This window comes from Chlorocebus sabaeus, chromosome 11 (assembly GCF_047675955.1).
Source record: "Chlorocebus sabaeus isolate Y175 chromosome 11, mChlSab1.0.hap1, whole genome shotgun sequence".
Classification (NCBI taxonomy): Eukaryota; Metazoa; Chordata; class Mammalia; order Primates; family Cercopithecidae; genus Chlorocebus; species Chlorocebus sabaeus.
The window spans coordinates 22,606,098-22,625,801 of NC_132914.1; the positions used below are offsets into that span (position 1 = coordinate 22,606,098).

The 19,704-nt window shown below is 39.3% G+C and overlaps 1 protein-coding gene across 1 annotated transcript; it reads right to left on the reverse strand.

Moving 5' to 3' along the window:
- Window positions 1-9,420: 9,420 nt before the first annotated feature.
- On the reverse strand, window positions 9,421-19,401 carry KCNJ8 (potassium inwardly rectifying channel subfamily J member 8). Its single transcript, XM_007967876.3, has 3 exons — window positions 19,031-19,401; window positions 17,713-18,156; window positions 9,421-11,086 (listed from the first exon to the last, which is right to left on the reverse strand). Exons 2-3 carry the CDS (start codon window positions 18,084-18,086, stop codon window positions 10,186-10,188), a joined length of 1,275 nt encoding a protein of 424 aa, XP_007966067.1. The 5' UTR covers window positions 18,087-18,156; window positions 19,031-19,401; the 3' UTR covers window positions 9,421-10,185.
- Window positions 19,402-19,704: the final 303 nt, after the last annotated feature.

Sequence of the window (19,704 nt, forward strand, 5' to 3'; positions counted from 1 at the left end):
CACAGTAATGAAATACAAAGATGAGTATAAAAAACCCCATTGCTGGAGAAAATTATAGTCTAAGCGATAATGGAAGGTTAAAAATAACAAAGTGGAACCTGGCAAGGGCCAGGTAACCGAAGGAGAATAAATGGCATTGATTCATTAATTCATATATTTATCAAGCAAGGATTGGCACTGTTAAATATTGGAAACACGATAGTAAGCAAGATAGAAAACGTTCCTGGCCTCATGGAACTTGTAATCTTATGCTTCGGTTCCCTTTCTTGCCCATCTCTGCCTGTTGAAATAGCATCCACTATTCAAGACTCATCTCAAAGTCTTTCCATTCATTTGTCTTAATCTTTAAAAGCTATTCTCACATTAAAAATGTTCACATAGTCTTTTATTTGCACAACACCTGGTAAGGCCCTTGCCAGGTTCTGCTTTGTTATTTTTAAACTTCCATTATCACTTCCATTACTATGAGAAGAAAAGTGTAGTTGAGTCAACAGCTGATAAATTGAAAAAGGATTGGCCCTAACATGGTCATTATTGAGGAGGTGATTATTATGTGCAGTTCATTATACTAATCTCTCCACTTTAGTATATGTTTTAAATTTTCTATAACAAAAGGCTAAAAAGAGAAAAGAATCACATTTTTCCTCAATAAAACACAATTGGTTTAAAGGGTAATTTGCAAAAGGAATTCTGGGGCAGAATAATTTTATTTTGAGTAACCGCACAGGAAATCTTTTATTCAAATATCAAAATTTTCACTTAAATTTGGTAAGTGCCCCCTTGTTTCTTAGTTATATTTACCATATTCACCATTCCAGCATTCCAGATTAAGCTTTCTATATGTTTCTCTGTAGCTTGCCTCCATTACAACACACATTTCCTACAACTACTGCAATGTTCTGAAAAACCTAGTTCCGTTCTTGAAATGAGTTCACCTTCTCTCCCAAATCCAGGGTAATACTATTCAGCTACAAAGACAAAAGTCATGCTAGAAATCCTTTCTGCTTACGAGTAGTGCTACCTAAAATGGAAATATTGTAAGTTGAATTATGTTTCTGGGTGATTTTTTGAAAGAGATTTATGGTGCATGTCAAACTAGGCCCTTTGGAGAGTGCCAAAATTGTGATCTGTCAAAAAAGTATATTCGTACAATATAATTATAAACGTAAATTGCAACCAAATGTTAAGAAACTTCAAAGGGCATCGAATAAAACTTTAATTCAAATGCTCAACGGCAACCCTATTCTTTTTCTATCACTTGTGGTAGCCCAAGTTATCAGAGGGCCCAAAGTGCCATTGGTATTCCTAGAAGTCTCAGACACTAGTTCCCCAGTTACTTACATTGCCAATTATTGTCTGTCTGCAGACCAGTACAGATCTCCTACAGGTCTGCAATGTCCCTAAATTGCTGTCTGCTCTGGCTTCTGTTCCCAGCCGCTAGCTACCACCTCTGAACTTTGGATAGTTCCTGACTTTTGTTGCAAAACCCCTTGTTTAGTAGCTCTATACTTTCTTTTGAGTGAATCTGGGTAATAGATCTCAGCTGTGATTGGTTTTCCTAGCAAGTCCATTCTATCCTCTTTATCTTTTCCAGGAATTTCTAAAAATTTCTTTCCCACTGATAAGTCTTTCTTGTTTACCCAGGCTGCAGTAGATTAAGTGTGATTTAAAATTTTTTGCCTTGGTTATTTCAGAGATAAGGGGATCAACTGAAGGGAGCTAATGGTAAGCTATTACCATTTTGGGCTAAAAATCCTTCTCAGGCTCACTGTTTTCTAACGATTCGCTGGTTCTAAATTGCTTAACCTCTGAGTGTACCTTTGTAGCCTCTGCTATAAAGCAGAGGAATATCAGAGAATCAGAGAAAAGGATTTGATAGCCCCTCTTGTTATCTCTTTTCCTGGCTTAAAATACTGAGTTCTAAGATATTTATGTTGTTTGTGAGATTAGACACATGATTTGAGGAAGTGGTACCTTATGAGCTGAAGGCTGGGTAGGAGTTAACATTTTTGGTAGAAGATGAGGCCCATCCCTTATTGTTTTCCCATGTAGTCACAATGGTTATTTTAGGACCATCTAGAATAAATTCACTGGTTCTTTCCTCTTCATTGGTTCCTTATTGCCCTCTCTGTTAGAGAGTCTCTTTATTTCCTGCCCTTTAATTGACACTACCTTGGGAGCACCACCATACTACTCCTGCTGCTGCTGCGAAAATAATAACAATAGTAGTCATAATAGTTAAGATTTATTGAGCACTTACTGTATTCCAGACACTGTACTGAACACAAATTGTCATCAATACTTCAAAACAACTATATATAAATACATATAGTATAATAAGTATATGTATATTATATATAATAAATTACATACCATATAGTGTATATATTAATATAAACTAAGTAATATAGTACTAATTTACTCAACATATTAAGTCAATTGAGGCTCAGGGGAACTTGTTCAGGGTCTCACTACTGTAAGTGGCAGAGAAGCCAGGGCTGCCTGACTCCAGAGTTCCTGCATGTAACCACTATCTTGTAATATGCCTTTGCAGGCACTTTTTGGTAAATGTCTTTGTTAGGCTATAGGCATCTTGTGGTGACTTGGTTTATAATTTGTATCCCCAGGCTTTATCACAATGCCTGGTACAGAGCAGTTGCTAAATAAATAATTGTTAAATGAATGGTCATATTCACACTCCAGCATGAGCTATATATCTAACAGACCATGACACTTACAGAGATAAATGTATTTTAAAATGATGTACAAATTTTATAGGGTTTTTAGATAGTCAATTAATCTAAAAAATTTCAGTGTATTTACCACACAAGAAAGTAGATTTTCATCAATGTTGATTAGTTTTAAGTGATTCTTTTTGTTATTATTGTTATTTGGAGACAGGGTCTTGCTGTGTCTCCCAGGATGGAGTGCACTGTCACGATCTTGGCTCATTGCAACCTCAGCCTCCCGAGTTCAAGCAATCCTCCCAACTAACCGTCCCAAGTAGCCTGGGACTATGGGTACAAGCCACCATGTCTGTCTCATTTTTGTATTTTTAGTAGAGTCAGGGTTTCCCCAAGTTTCCCAGGCTGGTCTCAAACTCCGGGGCTCAAGCAATTTGCCCACCTTGGCCTTCCAGAGTGCTAGAATTACAGGGGTGAGTCACTGAGCCTGGCCAGAGATTCATGTTTTACTTTTCACTTTTTTCTTTTCTTTAAAGTATTTTGATGATTACATTATTTTGAATTTTATTAAAAGGAACTGTGCACACAAAAAAGTGCACAAATTATAATGTACAGCTCAATGAATTTTCCCCAGGTGAAGGCACCTATGTAATTAGCACACAGTTCAAAAAACAGAACATTCACAGAGACCCAGAAGCTTCCTCATGCTGTCTTCCAGCTCCTATCCCTTTGCCTCTGATGATAAACGACGCCCTGACTTACAAACACCAAGGAGTCATGTTGGCTGTTTTTAATTTTATATAAATGGAACCATAAAGATATGCTTTGATTTGCTCAGTACTGTGTCTGTGAGATATATGGATGTTATTGTGAGTCATTATAAATTATTCATTCTTTTCGTTCTGTGGTAGTCCATTGTATAAACATATTGATACTTACACATCCATTTTATTGTAAATGGATATTTGGGTTGCTCCCAGTTTGGACCTATAGTAACAGTGATACCATAAAATTTTTTTATGTAAGTCTTTGGAGTATATACCTAAAGTGGAACTGCTAAGTCATAGCATTTGTTGCATTTTGTTTTACAAGACCCTGCCAAACAGTTTTTCAGAGTGATTATGACAATATATTCTCCCACTTGTAGTATGTTTAAGTTCCAGTTGCTCCTCATCCTTTTCAACACTTGCCTTTATCTTTTTCAGTTTAACCGTTCTGGTGGTGTGTAATGGCATTACATTGTGCTTTTCATTTGTGTTTAGATTACTAGTGAAATCAAGTGTCTTTGGATATGTGTGTTGGCTTTTTGGGTTCTCTTTTTTGTGATGTACTTTTTTCATGTTGTTTGTCAATTATTTCTATTTGGGTGCCCATGTTTATCTTACTGATTTCTAAGAGTTTTTTATGCATTCTAGAGATGAATTTTTGTAGAATATAAAATTGAAAATATCTTCTGCCATTCTGTGGGTTACTTTTGCGTTGATAATTTAGCATTTTTATTAATCAGAATAGAGGCCAAACTATAGTATAGTAAGAAAACATGCAAACAAGCAGTCAAAAAAAAAAAGCCAAAAAAACCTACCAAAATAAAGTAAATGTTTATTTTCATTTGTGTAACTGGCTAAAATTAGGAAGCCCAGACTTGCACAGCACTGTTGCACAAAGTGATTTGCTGTGCCAGGTTATTTCCATCTTATTTACTCCACAGGTTTTATCTTCATCAACCTGGTCAAAGCTGGATTTCCATCACACATGTGCTCAGTCCATGGGAGGTGCAAAAGGTCGAGATATACAAACTCAGAGTTTTTAAAATCAAGAATTGAAAGTGGTCCACTAGCTTCTGTTCACAGGACATTGAGCCCCAGATTTGGCACATGACCATAAGTAACTGACATAGCTACTGGGAATGTATAATCTCTCGCTGGATATTCATGTGCCCAGCTTAAACTCTGTTTCTATGTAGGAAAATGAAGAATGGATTTTTGGGTGATAACTGTCAGGCTGCTATCACCATCTATTTTAGGCAAGCACCGTGATAAGTAATTTGGGGAAAGGACTTACAATCTAGAGGAGAGAGATGTCTAGGATATTCAAAAGGTATATAATAGCAGTTATTATGAAATAACCAATAAATAGAGGTAAATGTGTGGGGATAAAAAACCGAGTGATTTAGGTGGAGAATTTCAGAAGGTTTAGTAAAAACAATAGTTTCTGGTAGAGAAAGCACAGAATTTCAGTCTCAGCAGTTTGCAGAATGTGAGTGAAGCATTCAATAAACTTGAAGCTTCATAAGGTATTCTGGGTAGGGTTAGAAAATCAGGCAGGAAAGGTGTGTTGGAATCAAAGCACAAAGGGTCTTAACTATCATGTGTAAAGAATGTGAACTTTCTTCAACAATCAATGGCAAATAAGTGAAGCCCTTTGAAGTACTATATATCTTAACTTCAGTTTTACAGACAACTGTTTCAGCCTCCACTTTTCCATACCCACTGAAGCAATCCAATAGTATGTGGAAATCCAGATTTAATATTTTTGTTCCTTCAAATAATTAAGATAAACTCAGTGTAAGGCAACAGTTTCATTCCAACTACCCCCGGGAGTATTGGAGTGGAGGAAGGAGTGCCATATGGTACAGCCAAGAAAATCTTCATGAGAACTGGAACACCTCTTGAAAAGAGTATTCATGAAGATGTAAATAACCTGAAATGAAAGTGGGCTCCAATGTAATATTTTGATCTGAAGTTAAAGACTGATTAAGATTTTCATGAACTTAAACTTGATCTGTGCCATTATCAAGGGGTGTAATTGAGAGTCACATCCTTTCTAGGTCTGTGGGGAAATTCCCATCACCATTGATGAGAATTGTGCATAAAGATCATGGGAAGAGCATGGCCCTTGGGTTTCCTCTTAAACAGCCTGTAGGATTTGTTATGGTTACTTTAATGCACTGGTCCTTGGAGACACTAACTACAGTTCTGCCTCTACCTTCCATGCTGAAAATAACAAAAGTTGGGAGTGGGAGTCCCAGGAGATGTAGATGTCTTTTCATTCATTCTTCTTTATCTACAATTGATTTATTATCAAAGGGAAAACTTCTGGCTTCATGAATGCCAAGTCGCTAAACAACAACAACAACAACAAAATGAAATCCAAATATTGGAAGGGAGAAAATGCTGCCCTATGTTCATGAAGTGACTAACTTTTCTGCGGGTTAGACTTTCTCTGGGAACTAAGGTCATTTCCTTAAGCTGCTGGGAAACTGTCAGTTCTGAGACACACTTACATGTCAGAACATTTTGGCCAGGGATATTTGGGCAAGGGCAACAATGATTTTCTTTAGAGAGAGTCTTGAGCTAAGATGCAAACAATAAGGAATTGTCGAATAAAACTATGGTATGGGGATAAAGCAGGAAAAAATGATAGTTCTAAGGACAATGTTCTATTTTCTCATCCAGCTCTCAGCAAAGCTGTATGTGCGACAGTTCTAGGTCTTCTACTGTCTTCCCATACCTGCTCAGTAACTAGCAGTATGTTTGGATTTTGATTTTGAGATGCAAGTGTCTCTTTTCCAATTCTGGCATGTATTCCAGTTTTTCTTACCTGATACTTTCCATCTCTGATTACTTACTATAGAATCAGCATATACCCGAGCTATCAATTTCTGCTCCTCCTTAAAGAAAATAGACACACCTAGTTATTTTTGCCAGATAATAAATGTCAGACCCGGCAGACATTCAATATATATTACTAAATGAATAAATATATGATAGACAAGTGCAAGCAGAAATCTCTGTATGCAAAATGTTTCCTTTTTACACGTTGTAGTATTTTACACATGACAATGTTTGAGGACAGGCAAGTGTCTGTTAAAGGTGTCAAAGGATCAGGAAAAGCAACTGGGAGTGGGCAGATATAAGGGCCTCTGCTGCAGAGGTTTCAAGAGATCAGATTCATGTTGCAGAGTTCTTTTATCTCTGTCCTAGAGAAGAAGAGTAATGCATTGAATCAGTCATTTACTAAGAAGCCAATTAGTTTGAAGGTGATCCTTTTTTTTTTCTTTGATTGCCTTTTGCCTTTTTTGAAATAAAGGAAATCCTTTATTTCAAGTGTTTGTCCTGGGCCAATGAATTATACTCTTTTAAGCCCTTTGTATATGTTAACTCACTTAATCCTCACAACAGATTTGTGAGGTAGATACTATACTCATTCTGATTTTATATATGGAGAAACTGAGGCACAAAGAAGCTAATTTTGTCAAGGCCTTACAGATGCTAAATGTTAACATTGAAATTGAAACCTAGGGAGTCTGGCTTCTGGGTCTGTTTTTATGACTATTACACTATACTTCCTCACGAGGTGACACTTGAGCAGAGACTAAATCATGACAGGGAGACTCATGAGGCTTTCTGAGGGAAAACTCTCCAGGTAGAAGCAAATCCATGATGCAGGAGCCATATGTCTCTTTCTCAAAAAGCAGAAAGGCCAGTGTAGAAAAGTGTGGGAGTCACTGAGGGGAAGAGTGCTAACAATGAGATGTAGTGGCTTGTCGGCCTTGGTAAGGATTTTGGTTTGCATTTTAAGAAAAATAAAAAGGGCTGGGCATGGTGGTTCACACCTGTAATCCTAGCACTTTGGGAGGCCGAGGTGGGCAGACTGTCTGAGCTCAGGAGTTTGAGACCAGCCTGGGCAACATGGTAAGACCCTGGCTCTACTAAAATTACAAAAAATTAGCCAGGTGTGGTGGCATACGCCTGTCATCTCAGCTACTCAGGAGGCTGAGGCACGAGAATCTGTTGAACCTGGGAAGCAGAGGTTGCAGTGAGCTGAGATCGTGCCACTGCACTCCAGCCTGGGCGACACAGTGAGACTCTGTCTCCAAAAAAGAAAACGAAAAAGGCAGAAGAGGGCTTTAAGAAGAGGTGTCATGTAGTTTGACTTGTGATTTTAAAAAATATTGTTCCTGCTGTATGAATTGTGGAGGTGGAAGAAAGGGTAGAAGCAGAGAACCAAAATACTGAATATAAATAATATTTAAACAGAATATGTAAGGCAAAATCATATGTGTACACATACATATGTACAGTCAGTCTTATCTTCTAAAACTATGTAGTTCTCAAAATTGCTTACCCAGTGAAATATGTTTTAGCAAAAATAGGTCACAAAATCATTTTAATACTCTCTAAAACATATTCAGAGTTTTAGAAATTGTTGATGGAACCTTTGGTTTGGTGTGGCTGTCTCTAGCTAAATGATGTCCCTGTCTGAGCCACAACTTGACATAGGGAGCCCCTCATAACCTTTCGTTGACATGCCCAGTATATTGACAGTCATTAAGTCCTTGACACTCAGCATTTAGTTGCAGCTGGATGGTGGCTGGGGGAACTGCCTGTACTCCATAGCTAGCTTTGCCCCTGGTGCCAGGGAATTCTCTAGACCCTGGACATCTCAGCTTCACTATGTCCTGACATCACCTGCTGCACAGCCTGTGTCACCTCTACAAACGTTGGGCTGCTACTGAGCAGCAGGAAGCCGCTATCCACGTTCTGATTGCTGGATGGTGTGGCAGCTGCCTCTGAGTCTGCTCAGCCTCCCTGGGGTGGGAAGGTGGGAACCTGCATCTGTTCCAGAATTGTTTTGAGGTCTGATATCCACCTCCGTAGTTGCTGTTGGGTTAAGTTTTATTAAGATAGTCTTTAGCAACCTAGACAGAAATGTTTTAATATTCAAACAATTGTTACAGATGCATGCATATATACTGGGTAACAAGTATCCTTGCTTGGACTGTGAAGGAAGTGGTGGAGTAGAGAGAATTGGTCATATTCTGGATATATTTTGAAGGCAGAGCCAAGAGGTAATTGCTAATGGATGGCATGTAGGGTATGAAAGAGGCAGCAAGAGCGACTTCCAGGTCATGACTTGATGCCCGAGTGATTAGAAGAAAGACTGGGAGGAGGACAGGTTTTGTGAGTGAGAATGAAGCATTTGGTTTTAGGCATAGTAAGTTTGAAACGCTTGTTCAGTATCCAAGTGGAGCCTCAGGTGCCTGTTTGATCTATGAGTCTGGAGTTCAGAGGAACAGTTAGAACCCCTTCAGGAATGATTAACTCAATGACCTGATAAACAATTTCTGTTCACCTGGTGAGAATCATGTATCTTAAGACAGAACATTTCATAATTACCTGTTTCAATGTTCATAAATACAAACTCCCAGATCTATGTGAAAGATTTCACAATAGTTCAGCTTTCTGATGTTTAGCTATATAAAATGTAAGAATAAGACCATATATAGCTTGTTAACCTAGTACTTCTCTCTCCTCTCTCATCCCTTCTCTGAAGAAGCAGGCACTAAAGATGCTTAAATGAAGCGTTGATTGAAAATCTCACTTTAGCAAATGAGATAATGCTAAATCTATAAATACCAAGCCTAAATTCAGATATTACTGGGAAGGAAGTATAGTTTTAAGATGGGAGATTGAAGATTAAAAAAAAAAAAGCTTATAGCATTTTTATGGTATGTCAGGCTCAGATTGAGAAACCAAGAGGACATTTTAAAACCTGAAATAAAATCAAAACAAAGCAAAAAAAGCTAGTTTTGGAGCAAACAGATTTGAGAGAGAGGAATCTCAGAGTGAGTATTATCACTTTGACATCTCTGTTATATGGCTCTAAAAACATCTTTTCTTGAGTTTTAACTTGGGATGATTTTGTGAAACAGGAATCACAAAACTACAGTGAGTACAAAGAAAATGTTTTAATAAAATATTCAATACAGTATTTCCCTATGGGGATTCTAGAAGAAGAAGAAGCTGAAGGAAGTGATTGTCAGTGTTGGGAACCCAGTCCTAAATGAGACAAGACTTAGTTTTCCTCCAAAGACACCTTGTCCAGCTCTGCCCAACAGGCTGCAATGAGATGGACCAGGAGACCTTCAGGAGTCACCGACAGACCAAGTGAATGAACCGAATCCACTTACAAACAGATCCACTTAAGCAGTTTTTGCCTCAGGCTTCCTACCAAATGCAGTATCATGGAGACAGGAGAAGGTTGATATACAAAAGGCATTAACATGATTTTGTTTTTTCTCCTCCTATTCTATTCGCATTTCCAGAGTGATCATTAGTAACAGAGAGATCTGTGGTTTCACCAACTAAGCATTTCAAACAGATTTCATTTCTTGACCAAATGTTGTGCTCAAGGCCTGTTACTATTAGTAATTCTTGTGTTTCAAATTGAGAGAAACGAGAGCATACCCACCCCTACACATAACTTAAGCATATCTCTGAGAATTCTACACATATGAAACAAGCATAAGCCATGAATCCTCCACTTCGTGTGTTACTTTTTATTACTACAGAAAGTGCTGTTGCTTGAATATGAATATCATTTAGTGTAATAAGATGTGGAAAGACACATTATTGTGTTCCAGCTCTGGTTCAGTCTGACAGTGCCTGGCATAAACCATGGAAACTTGATAAAAGACTGTCTTGGGGTTATCTTGCTGTCATGATTCCGATGTGTTTTGATTCCCTTCTGGAGTCATAAATTGCACCTTTGGTACCATGAGGGAAGAGTTGTTCCTTCGGATAGAATTGTTCCTCCTCATGGAATTGTTTCTTCTCATGGAGTTGCGCTTCCTCAGAGAATTTTGATGAGACAGTTCACTCTTTTGGAGGGTCTGAATAAGGATGGAAGGTTTCTCATCCAGCTCTCGGGCACTGCACCGTGGAGCAGCTACTTTAACAGTGTTGCCAAATTTGGAGTAATCCACAGAGTACACTCCTTCTTCCTCAGTCACAATGGACACAAAGCGGTGGCCCCATTGGATCTCCTCAGCGATGTAGGAGGTTCGTGCTTGTGTGGTGATGCCAGTAGTTTCAACCACTCCTTCGAGAATAACTATGACCTCCAAGTCTTGGTTGGCCAGGTCAGTTGCTGAGATGTCATACAAGGGGCTGCGCTTGTCAATCACGTGGCAGATGATCAAAGGGGCCACCAGAAAAATGTTATTGCTCTCGATTGGGTTATCAACAGGAATGTCCAGTTGGTGAATAGGGACCACCTCCCCTTCAGGTGTCGTTGTTTTCTTTACCACCTGGATGCGCACGGAGGCACTAATGATCATGCTTTTCCTCAGGTCACCCACTCGGAACATGAAGCACAGCTTGCCATTTCGGACGGCAATCACAGCGTGGCGGCTGAAAATCAACGTTTCTGCCCTTCTGTGAGCCTGAGCCGTTTTCATGAAAATGCAGCCTAACATGACCGCATTGATGATCAAACCCACAATATTCTGGAGAATCAAAACTGTGATGGCCAAAGGGCACTCCTCTGTCATCATCCTCCCTCCAAACCCAATGGTAACTTGAACTTCAATGGAGAAGAGAAAAGCAGAAGTGAAAGACCTGTGAGGAAGGATATCAGAAAAGAACACCATCAGGTCACATTTTGAATAATGAAATAATATGCCAGGCTGAACTTTTCATTTTCTTCCACTAGAGACTATTAAATGCTTGCAGACAGACTAGCCAACTTAACCTTGTAAAATGCCAAATTCTAACCTGTGTTTAGAACAGTCTCTCTCTCTCTTGCATGCATCTACCTCCAGACTTCTGGAGATTAACATTCTATTAATTCATTAAGCTCCTTTAAGCTGAGGCCTAATTAACATTCTATTAATGTTTCACAGGTCACGTAGTGATGGGCCCAACTGTGTAAAAGATTAATATATTTTTATATAGAGGCATATTTTACATTGCGACATACTTCACTTTCACAAAGGCACAGTTTACTCTGTAAAACTTTCTAGCAGGTAGATGTTTATTATTTATTGCATATCTATGTTTAGGAGACTTGAGTCATATGGAAGGTACTGAGTACTGAGTGAACTTATTATTTATAATCTTTAAAATCATACTCATTAGCTAATACTTATTTTGTATCTCATATAGAAATAGCACAGTGCTAAAAAAAACTGGTATAAAACACATTATTCCAAACAACTAGTATTTTCAATAGAAGGGAATGGTTTTCCATTTGGAAAGAAAAGTGTCTTACTGATGATCTAATTTTGTTCTTTTAAGTCAGGAGTCCCCAAGCCCCCCAGGCCAGGGACCAGTAGTGGTCCATGGCTTGTCAGGAACCGGGCCACACACAGCAGGAGGTGAGTAGTGGGTAAGCCAGCATTACCGCCAGAGCTCTGCCTCCAGTCAGATCAGTGGAGGTACTGTATTCTCATAGGATAGCGAACCCTATTGTGAACTGCGCATGTGGGAGATCTAGGTTACCCCCTCCTGATGAGAATCTAATGCCTGATGATCTGAGGTGGGACAGTTTTATCCCCACACCATCCCCATCCCCCAACCCCATCAGTGGGAAAAATTCCACAAAACCAGTCCCTGGTTCCAAAAAGACTGGGGAGCGCTACTCTAGGTGCTCTGGAGAATACTGAAATGATGAAAGGGAGAACTAGAGGCAGAAACTAGTAAATGACTATGTCAAGATCTCATACAGATATGCCTTATTTTATTCTACTCTGCTGTAATGTACTTTGCAGATACTGCATAATTTTTATAAATTGAAGGTCTGTGGCAACCTTTGTACAGCAAGTCTATTAGCATGATTTTTTCAAAAGCACATGCTCACTTTGTGTCTCTGTATGACATTTTGGTAATTCTCACAAGATTTCAAACTTTTTCATTATTATTACATCAGTTACCGTGATGTCTGGTTAGTGATATTTGATGTCACGATTGTCATTGTTTAGGGCAGCAGTCCCCAGCCTTTTTGGCAAAAGGACTGGTTTTGTAGAAGACAATACTGGGGTGTGTGTGGGGGGAAATGGTTTCGAGATGAAACTATTCCACCTCAGATCATCAGGAATTCGATTCTTACAAGGAACCCGCAGCGTAGATCCCTCACCTGTGCAGTTCACAATAGGGTTCACACTCCTATGAGGATCTGATCCTTCCGCTGATGTGACAGGAGGCAGAGCTCAGGAGGTAATGTTTGCTCCCCTGCTGCTCACCTCCTGCTATGTGGCTTGGTTTCTAACAGGCCACAGGCCAGCACTGGTCTGCAGCCCAAGGACTGGGAACCCCTAGTTTGGGGTACCACGAGCCATGCCCATATAAGATGGCAAACAATCGATAAATGTGTGTGTTCTGACTCCTCCAGTGACCAGCTGCTCCCTTGTTTCTCCCCCTTTCCTCGGGATTTCCTATTTCCTGAGACACAGCACTATTGAAATTAGGTCAGTTAATAGCCTTACAAAGAACACTAAGCGTTCAAGTAAAGGAAATATTTGCTGCCTCTCACTTTAAATCAAAAGCAAAAATGATTAAGCTGGTGAGGAAGGCAAGTCAAAAGCCACACTAGGCCAAAGGTTAGGCCTGTTGTGCCAAACAGCCAAGTTGTGAACAATGGAAATAAAAAGTTTTGAAAAAAATTCAAAGTGCTACTCCAGTGAAGACACAAATGATAAGACAGCAAAATAGCTGCATTGCTGAGATGCAGAAAGTCTGAGTGGTCTGGACAAAAAGACCAAATCAGGCACAACATCCCCCTAAGCCAAAGCCTAAACTAGAGCAAGGCCCTAATTCTCTTCAATTCTATGAAGGATGAGAAGTGAGGAAGGTGCAACAGTAAAGTTTAAAGCTAGAAGAGATTGGTTCAGGAGGTTTAAGAAAAGAAGCCACCTTCAAAGCAGAAAAGTGCAAGGTGAAGCACCAAGTGCTGAGGGAGGAGCTGCAGCAAGTTATCCAAAAGATCTAGCTAAGAAAATTAGTAAAGGTGGCTGCACTAAACAACAGATTTTCAGTGTTGAAAATGAAACAGCCTTCTATTGGAAGAAGACGTTACCCACAACTTTCATAGCTAGACAGAAGTCAATGCCTGGCTTCAAAGCTTCAAAGTTCAGGCTAACTCTTGTTAGGAACTAATGCAGCTGGTAACATCAAGTTGAAGCCAATGGTCATTGACCACTCTGAAAATCCGGAAGCCCTAAAGCATATAAAGTGACTCTGCCTGCACTCTATAAGTAGCAGTATAAAGGCTAGAGGACAGCATATCTGTTTGCAGCATGATTTATTAAATATTTGAAGCCCACTGCTGAGACCTACCGCTCAGAAAAAAAGATTCCTTCAAAATATTACTGCCCATTGACAATGCACCTAGTCACTCAAGTGCTCTGATGGAGATGTAGAAGGAGATGATTGCTGTTTTTATGCCTGTTAACACAACATCCATTCTACAGCCATGAGTCAAGGAGTAATTTCGACTTTCAAGGCCTATTACTTAAGAAATTTACATTTCATAAGGCTATTGCTGACATAGATAGTGATTCCTCTGATGGAGCTGGGTAAAGTAAATTGAAAACCATCTGGAAAGGATTCATCATTCTAGACGCCATTAAGAACATTTGTGATTCATGGCAGGAGGTCAGAATATTAACATTAACAGGAGTTGGGAAGAAGTTGATTGTAATTCTCATGAATGAGTTTGAGGGGTTCGATACTTCAGTGGAGGGAGTCACTGCACATGTGGTAGAAATAGCAAGAGAACTAAAATTAGAAGGGGATCCTGAAGATGTGACTGAATTGCTACAATCTCATGATAAAACTCGGATGAATGAGGCATTGCTTCTTCTGGACAAGCAACGAAAGTGGTTTCTTGAGATGGAATCTACTCTTGGTGAAGATGCTGTGAACACTGTTGAAATGACGAAAAAGAATTTAGAATATTACATAAACTTAGTTGATAAGGCAGTGGCAGGTTTTGAGAGGATTGACTCCAGTTTTGAAAGAAGTTCTACTGTGGGTAAAATGCTATCAAACAGCATCACACATTACAGATAAATCTTTTGTGAAAAGAAAAGTCAATTGATGCAGCAAACTTCATTGTCATATTTTAGGAAGTTGCCACAGCCACCCCAACCTTCAGCAACCACTACCTGGATCAATCAGCAGCCATCAGTATCGAGGCTAGTCCCACCACCAGCAAAAAGACCACATCTTGCAGAAGGCTCAGATGATTATTAGCATTTTTTAGCATTAAAATATTTTTTGAATTGAGATATGTACATTTTTCAGCCATAATAGTATTACATACTTACTAGATTACAATATAATGTAAATGTTGTATATGCACCGGGAAACAAAAAAAATCTGTGTAACTGGCTTTATTGTGATATTTGCTTTATTGCAATGGTCTGGAACCAAAACTGCAATATCTCTAAGGTGTACCTGTAATTAATATTATACTAACTTGGATTTTCTCACTTTGGCCTAATCCTGTGAAAGAAGCAAAGGGAAGGAACCAAAAAGTTGTAGGATTTTCTTGGGAAGCTTTTTCACATAGAACATCTACTCCCTATCTTAGTGAATAAACATTGATTTGATAGGCTGAGGTTGGAGCTGGGTAAGAGGCTTTTGAAAAGTTCTCAGGTGATTCTCATTTACCCCCATATGGGAAGCACCACATTTATTACTATCAATTTATAACACTTAATTTCACAACTAGTACTGCTGTGGCTTCTTCATGGAAAAGAGATTAGTCCTATCTTTGCCCCCAACCCCAATTTCCAACTTCTCTAACTTTATAGAAGACAAGCCACACATTAGCAATCTCTCAAAGTATTACCTATTTATTAATGCTACAGACAGCAGGTGAGAAAAATGTTTAAAAACATTTGAATACTTGGTATATACAGTGCACTTTGGTAGAAAACCATGAGGGATAAGCAAGAATACATGGATTATTCTTTTGATTAGCTTTTAAGTGGAGTGCGAAAGTTGCCTATTTCTTTTGGTGCTAAAATGATTCATGGAAAACTACAGTAATTGTCTATTGCACCAGCTACCCACAAAAAGATATCTGGTATAGCTCCAAAACATGGCAAAGAATAAAAATGGACCCCAGAGAAGGGGTACGGATAAAACACTGATTTCTGATAATGTATCCATACTTCAGAGAGCAGTCTAATGATAAATATCCCAAATGGTTTGTTTTCATGGTTTAAGAGACTGTTCATGTGGATATTTTATATATTGTTTAGGAATTCTAAATATTACGTATGGTACAAGATCCAGCTTTTTACTGACACTTGCTATGCTAAACAATCTCAAGAGATAAAAGTGTTTAGCTGTTCCTTTGTTCTGTTACAGAGAGAGGTAGGCTGGATAATATTGAGAAAGAGGAAATATATTGGTCTATTTTTTGACTCATTAAATGAAGGAGTCAAAGAGACTCCTTGAAGGAGAAAATACATGAAGGAGAAAATGAGTCACCCTAAAAGAAGAATGGTCAAACATTATTTGGAAATACTGGGGAATATTCAATGAAAAATGTTGTTTCCAATTTTAGTGATATGATTGGACATTGAATTTACAAAGAGAAAAATGCAAAGAATTAGAATTATTATTAGTCACCTTTTAAATTCTCATTGGGAGAGAATGAATATTTTTAAGGTTTGCTGTTGTTATTTCTTTTATCTCTTTTTATCAGTATCTATCATATAATTTAGATTAAAAATTTATTTTGATATGAAAATGATTCACCAATTATCAGGGCCAGTAAGTTTCTTAAAGAGATATATTATAGATAATGATATTTGATCTTAGAATATCTATTGAATGTTTTAACGGATATTTTAAGTATTGTGTTTTCTTTATATCTGGTATACTGATGATCTGTGTTTTCCAACTGCATTTTCTTTGAGACAACAGTTTGTGACAAGTTTGAAAAAAGAAAAGAATATCTAATCAATATTAAAAGCAATGCATCAATTCAATAGTTTTTGCTCCTCAAAAATTGAACTGAAATCTGTGGTGTGTGATCTCCGCACACTAATGCTGCCTTCCTCCTTGAAAGTCTGGTATTGTAGTAACTTAGCAAATGGAAGGGTGGACAAGTTCAGTCTGGGGTCCACTTTCTGCAGTGATATGCTAGCTTCATAAGGTTTCAGAGTCACTGGAGGTCCCATCCTTTATAGTTTCCTGGTATCATAATGCTTTTTCAAGTTTCCTTGCTTTGTGAATTATGTGCATTTAAAATGTTCTTTTAAAAATGTTTTGAAAAAATTTCCAGTATTATTACTACTGTTTTGATTCACAGTGAACATCTTGGTAATTGATATAATTTATCTCTTTCCACCTCCCAACAACAAAAAAATAAGAAACAAATCACCTCAACTAAATGTTCTTAAACCATGTGAAAGAGAGGAGAATCACTGAAATCAAACTCAATTTACCTATCTTTGAGATACTTATGATATGAGAAAGAAGCCAATCTAAGAACTGTCTTGTCCCTATTCTATTTAAACTTTGAAAGAAGAGTACAAAATTAAATTGCTTTCATATAACCTTCCATAAAATTTTGGACTAATTTTCATTAAAAATTAGCAATTTCTGGTTCTGAATCTTAGCACAACTTTTAATTTCTGAATCCTATGCAAGCAATCAGCTATGTTATGATAATCTCGATAAAGAAGGGATGATATTTATTTCATTTTTTTAGTAGATTTTTAATCTAGGACACTCTCCCCCTAGGGCCTCCCTATTTTTTTTTCTTATTATTTCTGAAAGTGTCATGGGTTAGAAGAGTCATAGAAAAATGTCCACTAGCACAATATTTTTTTGTTGATCAGAGATATTTACCTGTGGACACTGAAACTACGGACAGCAGCTTTTTCATACTGAACTAAATGTGCGTGCTTTTGGAGTAAAGCACTCTGTGTTATCCTCTGAATTACATTTTTTTTTTTTTTTTTTTTGATAACTGGTACAACATTTTCAAGGCTAGTCCAAAGGACTGAAGCTCAGATTTTCAGAGACTCTTCATCCATAAAGCTGCATGTAAAAAAATATTTACTGTGTTAGGTTTTGTTCTTTATTGTGCTTTTTTGTTTCTGAAGATTCTAAAACAAACCCTTTATTTCACTTTCAATTAAATAACAGAATGATAAGAGAAAAGGCATTTTGACATTTTTTTCTCTACTATTTTCAACCCCTGCCTCATCCCACTACATTCTTACCTGACATTAGTCACACACACAGTGGACTCCAAACCACTTTTCTCCATTCCACTTTTCTCCATGTAAGCATAGATGTCCCCATGGGCAAAGGCCACCAGCCACCACATGATAGCGAAGAGCAGCCAGCTGCAGAGGAAGGACATGGTAAAGATGACCAGCGTGTGGCGCCATTTCAGGTCCACCAAGGTGGTGAAGATGTCCTGCAGAAAGCGTCCTTGCTCACGGATGTTCTTGTGCGCCAGGTTGCAGGCCCCGCTCTTGGCGATGAAGCGGGCTTTGGGGAGCCGGTCTCGGATGCGCGGCTTGCGCAGGTTCTCCGCGGCGATGCGCGCCAGCACATACTCCTCCGGGATGATACTCTTTCTGGCCAACATCGTCCTGTCACCATAGCCAGCTTAGCCACCTGCCTCTCACCTGCCTCTCCGTCCCTGGACACCCGTCTTCCTGCACGAGGGAAACATTCATTAAAAACTTAAAAACCCACCCTATGCTCACCTCTTGGTCCTTGTATTCAAGGATAGGTTTGTACATGCGCGAGGTGACATACAAAACCAAAACTGTGATTTTTCACAAACCCAAACATGAATCTAGCTTGTGCTTGAGTTCTGGGATCTCAGAAAAATTACTTGGTTTTAATAAAAAGAACTGTTTCAATTCTTCTTATCATTCGGAGCACATATGGGCATAGCCTTAGCTAAACAAAACCAAGAGCCTTCCGGTAAACAGCAGGCTCAAAGATAATTCTCTGCGATGAACCGCGTCTGTAAATTAGTGCAAGGCTACAGCACGTGGCGTCAATCAAGAAGATTAAGACCAGTTGGGTGCACGATCTACTTACTTATTAAAGTACTTAGATGATGTAGCAATATTAAAAGTAAAGAGGGGAAATTCTTCCTCCGTTATTTTTAGAAGTAAGCAAAGGCCGTGACTCCTTGCGCAGTATAAATAACGTGTAATCTGACAAAATTATAATAAGTGGTGTGCTATAGAATTTATAAATTATAAGAATTATTTTAAATGCGAAAGAATGAGTTGCATCTAAAAAAAAACAGTTAAAAAGGTTCCTGTGGAAATCATAATATTATAAATTGAAAAATTGAAAACTTTTTTTTTTTTTTTAAAAACAACGAAGGAATCAAATATACAAGGTGCGGGGGGAGAAAAAAACCTAGACAACAGCCTGCGGGTTGCAGTAGGGAGTGCGCCCCAAAAAGTCCATCCAACACTGTAAGCCTCTGCGGTGTTTTGCATTTTGAATCATTTATGGGGACGCGGACAGCCTCCCCCTCCCCTCCCCCGGAGCAGCTTTGAAACTTACAGACTCCGGGCAGCGGGCGCGGCGGCTGGACCTCCTTGCACACGCCAGCGGGCCGCGGGCAGGTCCCTCGCTCTCCCATCCTGGCGCGCGGGACCAGGGGCCGCCCAGGCCGGAGGGACAGATTGGGGGCTGCGTGTCCTATGGAGAAGAGTTAAAATAATAAAAGGTGCAACTGAATCTAAACGCAGGGAGGGCTAGAGGAAGGGGGATGGGTGTCGATCTTCCCCTCCCCCTGCTCAGCTCAACTCCTTTGGCCACTTCAGTGGGAGGAGGAGGGACTGGGGGGGCCGGGGGGGAGATGCTCCACAAATCAGCCTCCCAGTTAGGGCTTTGACGCACGCCAGACCTCGGAAGCCGCCGCTGTCGCGGAGTAGGGGGCGGGCGGGGAGGGGGCTAGCGCGAGTCCCCGGGAGGTAGGGAGCAGGCCAGAGGGAGGGACGACCCGGGGGAGGGCGGGACCTGCAGAGCCAGCTCCTTTCCAGTAGCCGCGACCCCCTGCTGCCAGCGTGACACACAAGTCTTTAAAAGGCTCTCTGCTCAGGGGAGAGAACTTTCTGAGTCCAAGTTCACTGACGCAAGGAAATTTAATTTTAATTTTATTTTGTAACCTAGGTAGATAACTGGGCTTCTTCATGATAACTGGGCTACTTCGGACTGAATCAAAGCAGAGGGGT